The following is a 19,529-nucleotide window of genomic DNA, read 5'->3' as shown; positions in this document are numbered from 1 at the left end:
ATCAATTTCATGTGTATGCTTCCAGTCTTTTTGTACACATAGGCAAATACTGATATATTCTTATTTTAAAACGACAGCATAAGTTTGCTAAGAGAGTAGATCTTAAAAGTTCTTATTACAAGAAAAAAATGTAAGGGAAGTTATCACAAGGAAAAAAAAATTTTTTTAAAGATTTTATTTATTTATCTGACAGAGAGAAAGATCATAAGTAGGCAGAGAGGCAGGCAGAGAGAGAGGGGAAGCAGGCTCCCTGCTAAGCAGAGAGCCCGATGCAGAGCTCGATCCCGGGACCCTGAGATCATGACCTGAGCCGAAGGCAGAGGCTTAACCCACTGAGCCACCCAGGCGCCCCAAGGAAAAAAATTTTTAACTGTGTGGCGATGGATATTAACAAGACTTCCTGTGGTGATCATTTTGCAATATAAACACATATACTGAATCATTATGCTGTATACTTGAAACTAAGATGTTATATGTCAATTATATCTCAAGTTTAAGATAAATAAAACAAGTAGCTCCTTGGTTTAAAAAAATAGGTGGCACATTATGCACATTGTAATATACTCTGCTTTATATACTTAATGAATATATCATGAAGATATATATCACAGTACATTAAAACCAATAAGAGAGGGTGGAGTTGGTTAGAAAAAGTCCATTTCCTCATATTTCATAGTGGGAGTCAACAGGTAAAGGAAATATGGTTAAGAATACTTAAACATATAATTCACTTGCAGAGCTAAAAATACATTAAAAATCTTTCGAATTACTGTGGCAGAATAATCCATAGTAAAAAGATATGAAACAAAGCAAAGCAAATAGCAAGAGAATACAAATAAGATTTAAGACCAAAAAGTTCTATAATTTTTTTTGGCACACAGAGCTTTTTTCATGACAGGTCAATCAACACCCAGGTAAGGTATCCGGCAGATAGTACCAGCAAAAACTCAAGAGAATTTATTGGCTCATGTAGTTAGTTGACAAGGATATGGGCTGAGATCAGAGAATCAAAGAACTCTAGGAACCAGGATGTCAAGGAGTGAGGCCAGATCTTAGAACTGCCAGGTCTCAAAAGGCAAAAGGTTCTGAATAACACTTCTTTGTCCCAATGAATGCATACAACTCTAAATATTTTCATTAATGATTAGATAAATTAATCACTCAAATGAAGATAAAAGCAGTAAACAAACGTAAGAAAAATATAAAAAAGCTTTTAATGAAAGTACAAGCAGAAATTAATAAATTAGAAAACAAAAATATTGGACTTGACAAATAAATTCCAAAGCTGGCTCTTTTGGAGGAAAAATAAAAAGGAATACCAAAATATAGAAAAAAGAATTAAAAGAATGTATGGATTACAACTCCATGCCGACAGAGACTAAAAAACAGAGCCAAGAAAGAAACTAAAATGCTATTAAGTATCTATCCAAAAGAGCATTGTTAAGTAACTCTTCATATTAAAGTGTAATGTCATCTCAACTGTTTCATAGCACAGCAAAAGATGAAAAGCTTAACATATTTTATGAAACAAACTGATACCAAAGCCTAAGAAAGATGATACAAAACAAACCTTAAAATCCTATATATTGGGCCACCTGGATGGCTTAGTCTGTTCAGCGTCTGCCTTTAGCTCAGGTCATGATCCCAGGATCCTGGGATGGAGCCCTGTGTTGGGCTCTGCTCAGCAGGGAGTCTGCTCCTCCTTCCCCCGCCCTGCCCACTTGTGCTCTCTCTCTCAGGTATATAAATAAAATCTTAAAAAAAAAAATATGTGTATATATATATACACACACGTATATATACACGTATATATATATATGTATATATATATCCCAATCTCATTTTTTAAAATATACTATTAAATATTAAATATTATAATATTAAAATATTAAATACTAGGAAGTCTGGGGCACCTGGGTGGCTCAGTTAAGTATCCAACTCTTGGGCTCCTTCCCTGTAAGCGGGTATATGCACGTTCTCTATTAAAATAAATAAAATCTTAAAAAAAAATTTAGGAATAAAGAAGGATAAAGAAGATGTGGTATATATACACAATGGAATACTATGCAGCCATCAAAAGAAATGAAATCTTGCCATTTGTGACGACGTGGATGGAACTAGAGGGTATCATGCTTAGCGAAATAAGTCAATCAGAGAAAGACAACTATCATATGATCTCCCTGATATGAGGAAGTGGAGATGCAACATGGGGGGTTAAGGGGGTAGGAGAAGAATAAATGAAACAAGATGGGATTGGGAGGGAGACAAACCATAAGTGACTCTTAATCTCACAAAACAAACTGAGGGTTGCTGGGGGGAGGGGGGTTGGGAGAAGGGGGGTGGGGTTATGAACATTGGGGAGGGTATGTGCTATGGTGAGTGCTGTGAAGTGTGTAAACCTGGCGATTCACAGACCTGTACCCCTAGGGATAAAAATATATGTTTATAAAAAATTAAAAAATAAATAAATTTTTTAAAAAATAAAAAAAAAATTTAGGAAATCTATTATTTTACTGAAGTGAAGGAAGAACTCTATAAATATCCTAAGACAGAAACCAATAGACCATTTGATGAAATTAACATTCATCCCTTAACAAAAACACAAAAATTATCAGATATCCTTCCAATCAATAGCCAGCATTATGTTTAATGGTGGAGCATTAGTACAGCACTAATGTCATTAAAGAAAGAACAAGTTAAAAGTGCTTGTTAGCATCACTACTGTTTAATGCCATTCTAGAAATTCTAAGCAATGCAACAGACAAGAGAACCATATGAGAAGTATACATAACAAAGAGTAAATTTATCATTATTTGAAAGATTTAACTGTACATCTAAATAACCTACAAAATCAAATTGAAATATTAATGGAAACATTAAAACTGTTGATATTTATCTTACGATCAACAAGAACTAGTAAAAAGTAACAGTTAAAATCACATTCACAACACCAATAAAAACCTTCTAACCACTTAGCCGTAACAGTGCAGGACTCAAAAAAATTACAAACCTCTGACAGACATAAAGGCAACTTGAATAAAAAGAGGGGCATACTTTGTTCTTAGACAGGAAGACTCAAAATTGTAAATGTGTCCAATTTTCCCTAAAGTAATCTACAGTCATTTAATTGCAACCCCCCAAAGTACTGAGACTTCTAGAAGAATTTAACAAAATGACCCTGAAGGTTATCTGAACAAACATGCGATGCCCCTCGCCCCCCTTTCAAACTTAAAATTAAAGACATTGTTATGCTTCACCCTCGTTACTTCTGTATATACTCCTAAAGAACAAAGACATTCCCCTACCTAGCCCCAATACCATCACCGCACCATGTTAATAGTGATTATCACTATAGTCCAATACAGTCCATATTCAAATTTACCCGACTGACTCCACATGCCCTTTATATTATACTTTTTTATTTTTTAAAGATTATTTGAGAGAGAGAGAGAGAGAGAGAGAGAGACGAGAGACACCACACATGGGGAGACAGGCGAAGGGAGAAGGACAGAGAGAATCCCAGAGATCCCTGCCGAGCGTTGAGCGTAACACAGCTCCTCAATTCCACCACCCTGAGATCATGACCTGAGCTGAAACCAAGAGTCAGAGGCATAACAAACGATGCCACCAAGGCTCCCCTATACCTCTTTGTAAAATCCAAGACTCTAACTGCAGATTATGCACTGATTTGGTTGTCATGCCTTGGTCCCTTTTCATCTAGAACAGTCCCCATCTCTACTCCTTATTTTTTTTCTTTTTGCATCCCATCAGGAAGCACAGGTCAGTTTGACACATTACTGGCAATGCTGAAATATTAACCAGATCTCTGTTATAAAAGAACCTCCCCCCACTTTTACACTAGTAAGTGGAATGACATTTTGAAACTTAAGAGCATACCATGTTCTATAACAACTTTTCACCCAATGGTTTGGCCACTGATGATCCTTTCCCAAACCAATCATACTGAGCAAAATGTTTCCTCTAATTCCATCATTTCATCTGTATTTATCCAACTTGAGTTTTTCAGGTAAGAGCTTCATCCAGCCATCCACCCTAACACAGAGTTATTAAACAAGACAAAAAAGCCTAGATCCCTGATACCATCAGGCTGGATCTGCTGGGAGCCATGCAAGAGAAAAATTTCTGTCTTAAATTTAAGCCCCCATTATTCAGCCTTTATGTTTAGCAACCATCACTTTCATACAGTCTAACAAATACAGATATTTTCATATGATGGCAAACAATATAACCACTAAAAGTGATCACATAAAGCTCAATTTATTAAAACGGAAAAAAGTTGAGAACACGCTTTTTAACAGAAAGAGGCAGGACCAGAACAGTATGTAGCATATACTATTTTTAAAAATTGTGTATGAACCAGTAAATACAATGGAATGTTACACCTCCATTAGAAAAGATGAACACCCAACTTTTGTATCAATATGGAGGGGACTAGAGGAGATTATGCTGAGTGAAATAAATCAAGCAGAGAGAGTCAATTATCATATGGTTTCACTTGTGGCGCATAAGGAATAACACGGAAGACACTGGGTGAAGGAAAGAAGGGCACTGGGGGAAATTGGAGGGGGAGACAAACCATGAGAGACTGTGGACTCTGAGAAACAAACTGAGGGTTTTAGAGGGGCAGGGGTGGAGGGATGGGTGAGCCTGGTGGTGGGTATTAAGGAGGGCACATATTGCATGGAGCACTGGGTGTGATGCATAAACAATGAATCTTGGAACACTGAAAAAATAAATTGAAAAAAAGTTCAGAAAAGGTTGTGATTACCTCTCCATGGCAGGATTTTAAGGCAGGTTTAACTTTTTAAATATTACCGGAATTTTTATAATGAGCATGTACTATTTTTACTAACAGAAAAAAACAATGAAGCCCTTTTCAGCTTAAAATGTGCCAAACAGATGCAGCAAGAGTTCAGGTCACATTGTTTAGAACTTGCAAATTAGCTTTAATGACTGTAATATTCCTTTCTTTTCCTAATGTGTCATTCATAAACACTGGCAATCTCCATTTTAAATCTTACATGTTTAAAAAACCCTCTTTAAATTGGCGGTTTGGAATATGGAAAACATTTTCTAACAAACAGTGTTGTAAGTGGTGATTAAGTTCGGAGGACAGCCAAGAAAGCCTACCTGTTCCATAATTTTGATGTAATTAAGCAAATAACTAAGAGTATTAGCTAAAATTCTAGGAAGGGAGGAAGAAGTAAAAGGAGTTTTTCATCCCTTCCTGTATACAATGATAATGGAAGATACATTTCAGAAATACTTTTTTGTTTAGGAATTCCCTACTGCCATATCCAACCTTCCCATCTCAGGTGCTCCACTCCCTGGCCAACAAATATCCTAATGTACCCTAGGACTCAGCACTCCCCTCCAATCTGCTCTTCAAGGAATGTCATGGCACTGGGGTGCCCAGGTGGCTCAGTCGATTAAGCGTCTGCCTCCAGCTCAGGCCCCGATCCCAGGGTCCTGGGATCGAACCCCGCATCCAGCTCCCTGTTCTGCAGGAAGCCTGCTTCTCCCTCTCCCACTCCCCCTGCTTGTGTTCCCTCTCTCGCTGTGTCTCTCTCTGTCAAATAAATAAATAAAATCTTTAAAAAAAAAAAATGTCACCACACTAATTCCTAGGTTTTGCACAGCAGCCATGGTATAATAGATAAGAAAGAAAACCTAGGCTAGAGACCTGGCTATCAATTTCTAGCTATATGATCTTGGATCAAATAGTCTCTCTGAGTTTCCTCATTTGTAAAATGGGTATAAATCTTACATCATAATATTGTGCGGACTAAGGCAACCTAAAAATACATGGTTTTGGGGCACCTGGTGGCCCAGTCGGTTAAGCATCCAACTCTCAATCTCAGCTCTGGTGTTGATCTCAGGGTTGAGTTCAAGCCCTGAGTTGGGCTCTACACTGGGCATGGAGCCTACTTTAAAAAATTTTTTTACGCACACACACACACACATACTAGTATTATCACAGCTATTAATAATGTGACTTATCAAAGGCCACCTATATAGAAATGAGCAGAGCGAGAGCCTGGTCTTCTGAGTCCTCAACCAGTGCTCTTTCCAATATACTCAGCTGTCTTCCTAGGTTCTAACATCATAACTCTCCCTTGTCCCACACACACTCCTGGACTGGCTCTCTCATTGAGCAATTAAAGAAAGGAGTCTTGCTGCATGAAGTTCAGGTCATGTATAAAAACAAACCTTCTTAGAAATGATAGCATTCTTTAAAAGGAGATGCTTATTTGCCCAAACTGATCTCATTTATTTCAGTGTTTAACAGAACTGCAGTATGCATTTAACAGTTAAGTGGAAAAATTCAGGCTCTCTGGGAAAGATGATTGTCTTGGGGCAGAAGCTAGGTACCCTTGGTTTATTTCTGCTCTTCACAGTCTCCTTCTTCTACTCCCAGAATTAGACTTCTAGAAAAAAACACCAAGTTTTTCAGGTGATGACAACAGCTAGGTAAGAGCAGGGAGACAGACAGAGAGCAGTAGTTGTAGTAGTTCACACCGTCTGGGCTGTCTGTTTGGGTAACTTCCAAACTGCTAATGTCACTGCAGTTTCTGATGAAAACATCAGGGTCTTCGCATTAATTACATTACCTATGCGGATCCCTTCTTGGAGTTTAATTTAGGGACATAACTCTTCCCTTTTCCCCATCATATGAGGTACCCAACCTGAATACAGAGATCTACCCTTTTTAGGCCTTCTACTTACACAAATTATCTAATTAAGAATAATGCTTCAGTGATTTGTGCAAGTCTGTACGGACTGGAAACAGGAATTTGGGATTTCACCAAATAGCAATCTACTTAAGACACAGTCTCTTGGAACACAAACTAAAATAGGGAACTACCTGTAGCAAGGCGTACAGTCAGGCATTCATAGCTAGTGGTTCTGAATGCAATTTCTGAGATAATTCTGAAAGCATTACCTCAGTTCTAGATAACTCTGTCAGTCACCCAAGTCTTCCCCTTTTTAGCCTGAGCTTTTTTCTGCCTATTTAAAGAAATCTCTTTAGTTTCCATCTGCTTTTATTCCCCGTAAGCTAAGTGTTTAATGAACACCTGACCATCTGTGTAAGCGCTAAATTCTCCCAAGGATTCAGGCTGAAAGATATATTCTGGGAAGACTCCATACATGCTGTGCAAAAGAGAACTGTAAGGAATGGTAGTGGACAGCTAGTTCATACCACTAATGCCAGTCACAATTCCCTGGCAACAACACTGACAAATATCAACAAAGGTAGAAAAGTAACAGAAAAGCACAGGGATTCAAGGTGGGGGGGCGGGAGGTGGTAGGAGGTACGAGTTAGACAAGGAACAGCCATCTTATGTTAAAGGCAGAAAAGGGGAAAAAAAAGTTTGTATATTTCACTTGGGGTTGAGGAAGAGAAAGGGGAGGGAAAGGCGGGTGCTATGAAGTCAACTTTCTCCTCTCAAAGTCCCCATAAAAATCCATGTTTCTGCCTTCAAAACCATGCAATCAGGCCTGGTGTTATTACTGCATTCTTCAGGCCCAATTTCTGAATGAATGAACGAACAAACCAAAAAAAGGGCAAGAAACCACACCAAACCCTTTTGCTTACAGAAACCTGAAACAAGTCTTTTTCCTAAAATGTGAACAAAAAGGCTTAATCTTTACAAAGGTCTGTCTAAATACCTTAATATGAGAGCCATGTACTTGACTCAGGGTACAGGCTCATGTTCAGGCACACACAATAATTAAAGCAACTTAAAAAAAAATCATGTCAGATACCGTGCCAGATTCTTTACAAGTAACAGTCTGCTCTGCAACTAACACGATAGCATTTAAAGAAACACTGCATTATCAAAAATCACATATAAAAACAATGGTTTCTATGGGAAAATGGGAGGTGGGAGAAAAGGGAATTTAAGATTGCAGTTAAGAATGATTTTTTCGGGGGCACCTGGGTGGCTCAGTGGGTTAAAGCCTCTGCCTTCAGCTCAGGTCATGATCCCAGGGTTCTGGAATCGAGCCCCGCATTGGGCTCTCTGCTTAGTGGGGAGCCTGCTTCTTCCTCTCTCTCTGCCTGCCTCTCTGCCTACTTGTAATCTCTATCAAATAAATAAATAAATAAATCTTTAAAAAAAAAGAAGAAGAATGATTTTTTCGTTAGGAGTTATCACTAATAAAGGCATGTTTTTAGCTATAAGCGTACACTGTCGTACACTGTAAAACTTCAACATCACTGTGGAAATCCTACAACTGATCGCACCTCACTCTGTCCCCTTTTCCCAGCACTCTCACTAGCATAATCCTTCCAGTGGTTTTTCAGATTAGTTAGGACAGACTCGAATAACTTAGAAGAGCAGTGCTGTTCAACTGCCTTTGTTTCCTATACTAGCTCCCTACCTTGTTATCTGATTGTTGTAACACAAACGGCAGTCTGCCTAATTAAAACCATGTTCCTTAATTAATCCATGCCATCACAATAAATTCATTTTATAAAAATACTATCTGTAAGGTAGCTGGTTGCATTATTTTATTATTCTTCCCAACAACTTTACTACTACCACTACACTGGAGTCCTATTTAATTTCTGAGTATACAAAAAGGGAAGAAATTATCTAAATAGTGGAGACCAATGCATCCAGTCACTCTATTCACAAGCTCAGGACCAGGGTGAGGATGAGATAGCAAATGCCTTTCTCCTGTTCCCTTAGTACATACCAGATCCCCACATGCCTCACTCTCAAAGCAGAAACTATCTTAAATATGATGACTCTGATGTTTAAAGGGAAATTCTGAATATAAGCAAATTTTGCTGTGCTACCTTTAAAGCCACATTAAGACAAAACTGACAGTTATTTCCATTCTATAAAGAGGTCAGGTGGCTTGCCCAAAGTCACAAGTAGTACTCCATTTTCAACTGTTTCTTGGATCCTTGTGAATTTTAATCAATGAAGTAGAAACACCAATTTCAGATATATATTTTTATCTATTATATATTTTATCTTTATCTATTTTTATCTATTTTGATAAATTACCAGGTTTTTATAATATTGCTCTGAGGCCTACATTAAAAAAAAAAAATTTCCAAAGCCAATCATTCCTCTAAAAAAATACCCTGGTTATCACTTTTGAAAACAAACTTCGGGGAACCTGGGTGGCTCAGTCTGTTAAATGACTGCCTTCGGCTCAGGTCACGATCTTGGGTCCTGGGATTGAGCCCTGCCATCGGGCTCCTTGCTCATTGGGAAGTCTGCTTCTCCCTCTCCCTCTGCTTGTGTTCTGTCAAATAAATATATAAAATCTTTAAAAAAAAAAAAAAAAAAAAAGAGGAATGGCACTGTATTCCTCTAAAATGTCAATGTCATAAAAGAAAAAAAAAATAGAAAAAAGGTATAAAAATGGAGAATAAAGTGACATGGCAGCTGAATGCAGTATCTGATGCTAAACTAGATTTTGTATTGGAAGAGAAAGAATACTATAATTGACTTTTTGGGCCAATCACAAAAATGGAAGGAACAGAGATGGTAGATTAAAGTATCACATCAATGCAAATTTATAAAGTTGATAATTACATTGCACTTATGCAACATCTCCATTCTAAACAAATATGCTAAATAAAATACACTGAAGTATTTATGAGTAAAGAGCCATGATGTAGGTAACTTACCCTCAGATGATTCAGAAAAAATTGCATGTGCAGAAAAAAGTAAGCAAATGGAATAAAATGTAAAGAGGTGATTCTGTATAAAGGACAGATGGGTGATTTTTATTTTATTTTTCAGCTTCTTATAAATGTGAAATAATAGCCAAAAGAAAAGTTCAAAACATCTGTAAATAAAGCCCAATGCTTGCATTCTGTGAAAGCATGTGTCTAGAACAGTAGTTCTCAAACTTTTTGCTTTTGGAACCCCCCCCCCATATATAGTTTTTTAGATTTTATTTATTTGAGTGAGAATGTGAGAGAGCACAAGCAGAGGGAGATGGAGAAGCAGACTTCCCAATGAGCAGGGAACCTGATCTGGGGACTTGATCTCAGGACCCTGAGATCTTGACCTAAGCCAAGGGCAGCCACTTAACCAACTGAACCACCCAAGTGCCCCACCCCTCTATATTCTTAACAATTACTGAGGACCTTAAAGATTTTTTGTATGGGTTGTATCTATTGATATTTACCATAATAGAAATTAAAATGGAGAAACGTTAATCAGTTTTTAATAAACTCATTATATGTTAACACAAACTTTTTTTTAAGATTTTATTTATTTATCTATTTGACAGACAGAGATCACAAGTAGGCAGAGAGGCAGGCAGAGAGAGAGGAGGAAGCAGGCTCCCTGCCAAGCAGAGAGCCCAATTCGGGGCTCGATCCCAGGACTCTGGAATCACGACCTGAGCAGAAGGCAGAGGATTTAACCCAGTGAGCCACCCAGGTGTCCCAACACAAATATTTTTAATAATTTATATTTTCAAAAATGAACAAGAGGTTTTAATGTGTCATCATTTTACATTTTTGCAAATCTCAGTTATGTCTGGTGTAGAAGACAGGTTTTCTTGACTGCTTGTGAATTATATCTGTTGCGTCATCAGAGTGAACAAATGGGTGTCTGACACCCTAGGCCCTAATGAAAGCCATCTTGCAATTTGAAAACAAAAGGTCTATATCATTTTACTATTATAATGTAGTATAACTGTAATTTACTTTGAAATACCTTACATAAATGTTGATGGAATCATGAAAAAAAAAATAATAAATGATGAGTTTTTAAACTTTAACCAGAAAGAAATACCCTCTAAAAGTGAGAATCAAAAGCCACACCTCAGAGATGGCTACTAAAAATACTTTTGCTATTCTATCTCTGATCAACCTGGGGCTTTATTACTAGCAACATGCACGTTAGAAATGGGTTTTTACTGGTAAATCAGTGATGTTCGGAACTAGTGATATACAGACAGAACAAAAATATCTGGAGCTATCTGGTGCTATTCCATACCCTTACATTAACACGACAAATGAATCTGGAGGGTCACCAACTGGAGTAGAACCTGAGGTTGGGTCTACCAAAAAATCCCGAGGCTAGCCACATGTTTACAGTATTCTGGTACCTGACAAACATTTGCAGGACAATATTCAAGAGCAGGAATCTATGACATAAGAAGTGCCGGGAGCACTGAAAGAAAACAGAACTGGGACACCATCAAACTTACAGAACTTTTTTTTCTTATGTGTGGGCATACTTGTTTGCTAATGTCTATGTATGGTAAAATGTGACTTTTGGTGTACCCTCGTAGCAAGGTTGTGATAAAGGCAACCTATGACCCTCACTTAACTTACTGATAACTCCCTCATATGTACTTAAAAAACCCATAATGGCCATTCTTGACTAACCTGGATTAAATCAGTTTATTGGCAGATATCTAAGACCTGGTTCCTTGGACTCCAAGGATCTGAATGATAAGGCAAGGAAAATGCAAGCTTCTGAGGCACCAAAAAGGGAAAAACAAGATGACTATTTCATGCTCACCCTGGGAGGCTCTCACTAACCCTAGAGAACATTTAACCAGAGAAGGTTAAGGTTAAGTCTGTCAGAAAAATGAAGTTGTCAATGTGAAATCAATGAGGATTTCATATATATACACACACACTTCCAAACTGGGTACCACATTTCACACAAAAAGTAATGCCTTCAGGAAACAAGAGCTTATTTGTAAAGACAATGAAAAATGACTGGCTAATTTCTGTCGGTTAACATTTTTAGACATTTATAAGGAATTCCAGGTTTAATAAAAATGGAATAAATACACTCCACCCTACCTTTCTCACTGAAAGCAACTAAGAAACCTTGGACAGAAAGCATGGAACAATTATCTAAGCACTGAAAAAAAAAAATGAAGCAGGCAGACTGGGGAAGTAACACAAAAAAAGTCCACCGAATTAGTAATGAATTTTGTTTTCCTACCTTATCTTGTGGCTGGGAATCAAAAGCAATCTGAAACCTGGAACTGCACTCTGGGTACAGAAGAGCTCTGAGGAAAGAGACCCCTACAGGTGACAGTGAATGGGGGAAATCTCGTTTTCTTTCAGTTCTTTCCATTCTCTAGTTCTAGCTCCTAGGCAATTCCACAGGGATGGTGGCAAGAACAGTGGTGACCGGACAAGCACATAAAACTTCAAGGGAGGCAAAGAATCCTTCTGACTAGAGGAACTGTGCTCCTAAGAGCACAGAAGAATCCCCGCTGCTCTTTAACTCTCAATTCTCTTGCCACTTAGCCTCAGAGACAGACATATTTATAAGAAGCACATGGTAGAGTAAGGAAACTAAAACCCTGGCTTTCTGGCTGGATGACCAAAAAAGGGAGTCCCTAAGGGCCAGAATATATTAGGGAAATCTCAAAGAAGAGGGAGCTCCCTCAAGAAAACAGTCCCATGGTGTTATGAACTCCAGGGCTCAACCATAACATTATACATGTGTGGGTATGACTCTGAACAGCAGAAGGTGGTTGCCGGCTAAACCTAACCAGGCTTACTGCCTGCTACAGAATCATCATCATCACCAACAGTGAGGGCTCTCCACAGGATTTAAACTAGACCCAGGGTCATGTAACATAATACACAAAATGTCCGAGATACAATTCAACATTTATTGTCATTTAAAGAACCATGAAAATCTCATATTCCATAAGGAAAGGGCAAAAACAGCAACTCTATTATAATACCAATGCTAGAAATGGTTAGACAAAGACTTTAAAGATTTTATTTATTTATTTGAGAGAGACAGCGTGAGAGAGAGCACAAGAGCGGGATGAGGGGCAGAGGAAGAAGCAGACTCCCCGATGAGCAGGGAGCCCAATGTAGGACTCAATCCTGGGACTCCAGGATCATGACCTTAGCTGAAGGCAGATGCTTAACTGACTGAGCCACCCAACCACCCCTAGACAAAGACTTTAAAGCAGCTATTTCAACCACACTATGTTAAGTACAAATATTCTTAAAATGAATGGAAAAACAAAATCTCAAGCAAAACCACAACAAAATTAAAAAAATAAATAAAATGGTCAAAATTAAAAATTCACGAGATGGGCTCAACAATACAATGAAGATGACAGAGGAAAAAGTGAACTTAAAACCAATTAATAGAAATTATTCAATGTGCAAAACAGAGAGGAAAAAAAATTAAAAACTGAACAAAGCCTCAGACTTCAAAAAATACATCAAAAGATTTATTTGTGTCATCAAAGTCCTGGAAAGATAGGAAAAAGAGTGTTGGACAGAAAACTATCTGGAGAAGCAGTAGCTGAAAATGTCTTATATTTCGCAAAAGACAAAGATTCAAGAAGATCAGAAACCCTAAAGAGAATAAACCAAAGAAATTCACACCCACACACATCACAATAAAACTGCTGAAATCTAGAGACAAAATAAAAATCTCAAAAGCAATCACACCAGAACAACACATTACATATGGGGCAACAAAAATTTGCATGACTACAGATTTCTTATCAGAAACCAAACTGACCAGAAGGAACATTTTTCAAGTGCTAAAAAAAAGTAATCATCAACCCAAAATTCCTTAACTACTGAAAATATCTTTCAAGAATAAAGGAGGGACGCCTAGGTGGCTCAGTTGGTTGGACGACTGCCTTCGGCTCAGGTCATGATCCTGGAGTCCCAGGAGCGAGTCCCGCATCGGGCTCCCGGCTCTGCGGGGAGTCTGCTTCTCTCTCTGACCTTCTCCTCGCTCATGCTCTCTCTCACTGTCTCTCTCTCAAATAAATAAATAAAATCTTTAAAAAAAAAAAAAAAAAAAGATTTCCCCTTGGAAATCAAACAAAAAAAAAAAAAAGGAGAAGAGGGGCGCCTGGGTGGCTCAGTGGGTTAAAGCATCTGCCTTTGGGGCGCCTGGGTGGCTCAGTGGATTGGGCCGCTGCCTTCGGCTCAGGTCATGATCTCAGTGTCCTGGGATCCAGCCCCGCATTGGGCTCTTTGCTCAGCGGGGAGCCTGCTTCTCTCTCTCTGCCTGACTCTCTGGCTACTTGTGATCTCTCTCTCTGTCAAATTAAAAAAAAAAAAAAAAAGCCTCTGCCTTCAGCTCAGGTCATGATCCCAGGGTCCTGGGATCGAGCCCTGCATTGGGCCCTCTGCTCAGAATGGAGCCTGCTTCCTCCTCTCTCTTTCTCTGCCTGCCTCTCTGCCTACTTGTGATCTCTGTCTGTCAAATAAATAAAATCTTAAAAAAAAAAAAAAAAAAAAAGGAGAAGGCAAAGTAAAATTCTCAGGTGAAAAACCAAAACCAGAAAACCAATAAAGAGAACTTATTGCCAAAGTTCTGCTCTGAAAGAAATGCTTTAAACAAATTCTTCAGGTGAAAGGGAAATGATACCAGAGGGAACATAAGACTTCAAAAATGAACAAAAAAGAATCAGAAATGTAAACACGTGAGTTAATAATGAGAGTATTTTTTCCTCCTCTTAAGCTATTATGTGTGACATTTGAAGGCAAAGGCTTTCAATGTTTGTAGATGTAATACATATAACCAATACAACAAAAGGTTGTAAAGGGTTATTACATAGTGGGATGGTTTCAACATTTCACCTGAAGTGGTAAAATATTAATTCTAAGTACACCGTGAAAAGCCAAGGATATATATTATAATCTCTAAAGCAACCACTAAAAAAACCCTATAAAGATCATCAAAAAGTCAACAGAAAAATTTAAAAGAAATACTAAAAAATATTCAAATAACCCAGAATGCAAGAAAACAGAGGAAGCAAAAACAGTTAAGACAAATCCAAACAAATAATAATTGCACTAAGTGTAAAAGCCTAAGTATACTGATTAAAAGATTATGAGAATGGGTTAAAAAAAAAAAAGACCCATCTATTTACCATCTGTAAGAAACCCACTTTATTTTTTCAAGGTTTTTTTTTTGGGGGGGGGGTGACGGGGAGCAGAGGGAGAGGGAATCCCAAGCAGGCTCCACACCCAATGCAGGGCCCCACTAGCTCATGACCTGAGCTGAATTCAAGAGCTGGAGACTCAACCGACTGAGCCACACAGGTGCACCAGATTTTATTTTCAAGTATCTCTACATCCAACATGGAGCTTGAGCTCACAATCCCGAGATCAAGAGCCTCATGCTCCACCAAATGAGCCAGCAAGGTACCCCAAGAAACACACTTTAAATATAAGTTAAAAGTAGGATAGAAAATGACATACCAGATAAACACTAACAAAAAAATGAAGTAGCAGTATTCATAACAGACAAAGCAGGTTTCCAAGCAAGAAAAATTACCAGGAATAACAAGGGTCATTACATAACGATAAAAGGGTCAATTCGTTAGGAAGACATAACAATCCTAAATGAATATGCATCCAACTAATAAGAAAGCCTCAAACAAAATAAAGCAAAAACTAACAGAACTCAAAGAAGAAATTAAATCCACAATTATCGACGGAGACTTCGATATTCCTCTCTTGGTAAACAATAGAACAAGAAGACAAAAAAATCTGCCAGGATATGGAAGAACTGAACAACACCATTAGCCAACTGACTCAAGTTGACATTTATAGGACACTCCATGGAAAAACAGCAGAATATATATTCTTTTAAAGTGCACATGGGAAATTCACTAAAATAGAACATATCAAACCTTAATAAATTTAGAAGAACTGAGATCATATAAAGTATGTTCTCCAACCATAATGGAATTAAAGTAAAAATCATTAACACAAAAACTGCAAAATAGCCAAGTACTCTGAAATTAAAACACTTCTCAATAATTCTTGAGCCAAAGACTAAACCTCAAGGGAAAAGAGAAAATATTCTGAGCTGAAAGAAAATGAACAATATGTCAAAATTTGTGGGGTCATGCATATAAAGGAAATTTATAGCATTAAATCCTTATACTGGAAAAGGGTCTCGAGTCAACAATACAAATCTGCACTTACAGAAACTAGAAAAAGAGCAAAGTAACCCAAAGCAAGCAACAGAAAAGATATGAAGAGCAGAAATCATTAAAACTGGAAGAAAATAGGGGGAAAAGATCAACAAAACCAAAATTTAGTTTTCTGAAATGGTAAGTATGACAGTGATAAACCTCTAGCCAGAGACCAAGGAAAAAAGACAAAGGGCACAGATTATCAATATTAGGAATGAAAGAAGAGCTATCACTACAAATCCCACAGATAAACTCACTCAAGAAGAAATAAGATGAAGAGTTCTGCAACTTTTGAAGAAATTAAAATCTTAATTAAAAACCTTCTGAAAAAAAAAATCCTAAAGTATAGTCCTGGAATTATTTCAAATAGGAACCAACTTAAACTCATTTTGTAATTCAAAAGCCTTGATAAATTACTATAAAACATACAAATTTCCATGGATAGTAATAGAAAACAATACATACTGTGCTGCATTCAACTCAATTTCTATCAGAACTTTTTAAGATTTTACTTATTTGAGGGGCGCCTAGGTGGCTCAGTCGTTAAGCATCTGCCTTCAGCTCAGGTCATCCTGGATGAGCCCCGCATCGGGCTCCCTACTCAGCAGGAAGTCTACTTCTCTCTTCCACTCCCTCTGCTTATGTTCCCTCTCTCGATGTCATTCTCTGTCAAATTAATAAATAAATAAAATCTTAAAAAAAAAAAAGATTTTATTTACTTGAGAGAGAAAATGAGAAAGCACAAGAAGGGGAGGATCAGAGGGAGAAGCGGACTTCCTGCTGAGCAGGGACCTCCCCATGGGGCACTCCCAGGACTCCGGGATCATGACCTGAGCTGAAGGCAGTTGCTTCACCAACTGAGCCACCCAGGTGCCCCTTATCAGTACTTCTTGATCTCTCATTAATGTGGTCATTATGGTCACTCCTAAAGGATCTTTGATACTACTTTCTATTTACAGTAAGTAAAGTATTAACAATACAAGAAATCAAGAATATCACTTGGCTAAGTACTCAATGACATACTTACTAATGGTTAAATCTTACAAAGCAGGGTACCTCACTTGAACAGCTGAAGTGATCCTTAAAAGTTGTGTAAAAATCAAGTACCTACTATTTAGGTAATATACTGAAAAGTGCTTGAAGTATTATATAGGAGATTGAACCATATGAAATTGCCAATTATCAACTGGTTTAATGCAGAACAGTATAAGCATGAAATTCGTTCTACATTTAACAAACACATTCTGGAGCTTTTTCATAACAAAGGTTATTTGCAAATCTAGGATATGAATACTTTTCATGAGTCTATTTTTAATTTTTTTGACAGTGGGAAATAGCTTTTTTATTTAATATGTTCAATTTGCTATTTTTAATTCTTAAAAAAAAGTAAGCCCTGTTATCTGAAGCACAGACTCACTACAGGATAAGGATTAAGATCAAGGCTCAAAATATTAAACACAGAGAATGCAACCAAATTTCTAAGATCACAACATTCCTTTGCTCAAAATCCTTCCATATCTTATCTCACAGGGTCAAAAGTCCTTACTGTGGTCTATAGCCATTTCCTGCTACTCTCATCCCTCCTCTACTCCACCCTGGGCTTCTGGCAGTTCTTCAAACACCAAAGCACACTCCCTCCTCAGTGCCTTTGTACTAACTTCCTTGGCCAGAAATGCTCCTCAGAGACATCCAGGAAGGCTTACCCCCTCCTCTGCTTCAGATGTTTGCCTGTCATCTCAAAATAGCCTTTTCTGACCAACATATTAAAACAGTACCCCTACTACAAGCCACTGTATTTTTTTCCCCTTGTTTATGGTCTGTCTTCTCCCAGCAGAATACAAACTACAAGGAAGAGTCCTTTGTTTTATTCATTGCTATATCCCCAGAGTCTTGGACAGCAGCAGGCTCTCAAGAATCTGCTGGACAAGATGCTGCACAAAGACTGCATATTTATTTCCAACTAAAACTTATGTCACAGATACCAAAAAAAAAAAAAAAAAAAAAAAAAAAAAGGTTAAGAAAACAGTTCGGAACCCGGCAGGCTCTGCTATTTAAAATGAAACAACTACCATTTAGAAAAAAATACTTTATTTTCAGTAATATATATTAAGGAATGGCTGGATTCCTTGAAGGACGAAGCATTAATGCTAAATGCATGCGTGCTGCAAGTCTCTGTTGGTACAGAACACTTCGCTTTATCACATAAGACTTTCAAGAAGTCATTTCCCCATGAACCAAGAAATTCTGGCTAAAGATACTTAAAGAAAAATAGAGATGGGAGTTAACCTACTGATATACAAGAATTAGGAAATACAGAATATACGAATCCAAACCTCAGAGCAGAGAAAAATACCAGAAATAGGAATTGGAGTGATTGTCCCCTTAGAGACCCTGAGACAGAAAAAGTCCGAGACAGATTGCACCCTTTCCCTTTGGCGCCAGGGATGGTACGAACACTCAGTCCGGGGGTGCAAGGCGTTACTGTCCCGGCAAGGGGCTTCGGAAGGCGAGACCCGGACCCTGAGTGGGATGGGAGTGGCAGATTCCGGCCGCTCTCCTCTCCCAATGATTTTCGCTCAGGAGCAAAGGTAGTGCTGATTGCGCCTACCCGCTCCCAAAAAGGGTTGGGGGAGGGTTGATGAGAGTAGACCCCTCCCCTTCCCCAAGGATGGTCCAGGCCCCCGCAGGAGCCCAGCCTCCCGCTCACCCGGCTCCCGGTTGATCTCGATGTCGAAGTGGCACTGCGGCCGGTCCTGCGCCCCCATCGCGACCGAGGCGGCGGCAAGAGCTACGAGAAAGGGGGAGGAAAGCAATCAGGGCGGGAGCTAGGGCGGGGGCTGGGGCGGAGCCCGCGCCTCGATCGCCTCGCGCCGGCCTGTCGCGATACCACGGGAGGCCGAGCAGGGGTTCCCTCCAGCCCCGGGCCTCCCGACTCCCAAAGAGCGCGCACACATGCGGGCGAGCTCTTCACCTGGTTGGCCTCCAGCCTGAGCAGCTCTCCGTGAGCTGAGGGGAAAGCGCTGCCACCGCAGCGGCCGGAGCCCAACGCCACTAACCGACCACCACCCCCTCCCCTAGGCCGGCCTCCCAGTGCCACGCTAAACCCCGCGAGAGTCGGGACAAATACCGCGAGAGCACAGCCTCGAAGGGGGTGTTTAACCGAAGAGTGCGCGCGCAGGTGGGCGGGTCTGGGAGCTCCCGAGGAGCTTCTGGCCCGGCGCTCCTCTACCTGAGCTAGTCTTCTTTTGCCCCACCCCTTTCCTCGCGGTAGAGTCAGTCGCCCAATCTGGGCGCTCTGATCACGCCTGCGCTCTCTGATTCCTTTAGTCCTCCCTCAAGATCCGTGAGTGTGCGTGCATTTTCCGGTATCGCGATGCTTCCGTGTTGTCTACACCTGCGAGCAAGCCGTGAGAAATGAAATCGAGGTTCAGTGAACGGACGGATCGTTTGGCCTGTTTTCGTTTTCTCAAGGCGTAGTTATGACACTCTTTTCCTCTTAGACTGTTTCACTTCAAAGGCCTTAGGTGTGCGTCCGTCTTCTCTCTGGCGTCAGCATAGCAGGGACAGTCTTTGTTCAAGCCCATTCA

General features: G+C 39.2%; 1 protein-coding gene across 1 annotated transcript in view; it reads right to left on the bottom strand.

Annotated features, from left to right (window-relative positions):
* LOC111158998 (natural killer cell triggering receptor) overlaps positions 1–19,023 on the bottom strand; it is a 58,042-nt gene extending 39,019 nt beyond the window's left edge. The window contains exons 1-2 of the mRNA XM_022521357.1: positions 18,914–19,023; positions 18,650–18,730 (exon numbers count right to left, since the gene is read on the bottom strand). Coding sequence (XP_022377065.1) covers positions 18,650–18,707 — 58 coding nt within the window. The 5' untranslated portion in view covers positions 18,708–18,730; positions 18,914–19,023. The remainder of the gene's footprint in view (positions 1–18,649; positions 18,731–18,913) is intronic.
* Positions 19,024–19,529: the final 506 nt, after the last annotated feature.

This window comes from Enhydra lutris, unplaced genomic scaffold, assembly GCF_002288905.1.
Source record: "Enhydra lutris kenyoni isolate GAN:26980312 unplaced genomic scaffold, ASM228890v2 scaffoldscaffold66, whole genome shotgun sequence".
NCBI lineage: Eukaryota > Metazoa > Chordata > Mammalia > Carnivora > Mustelidae > Enhydra > Enhydra lutris.
The sequence above is the reverse complement of the archived record's forward strand: the minus strand, read 5'-3'. Positions and strand labels throughout refer to the sequence as shown.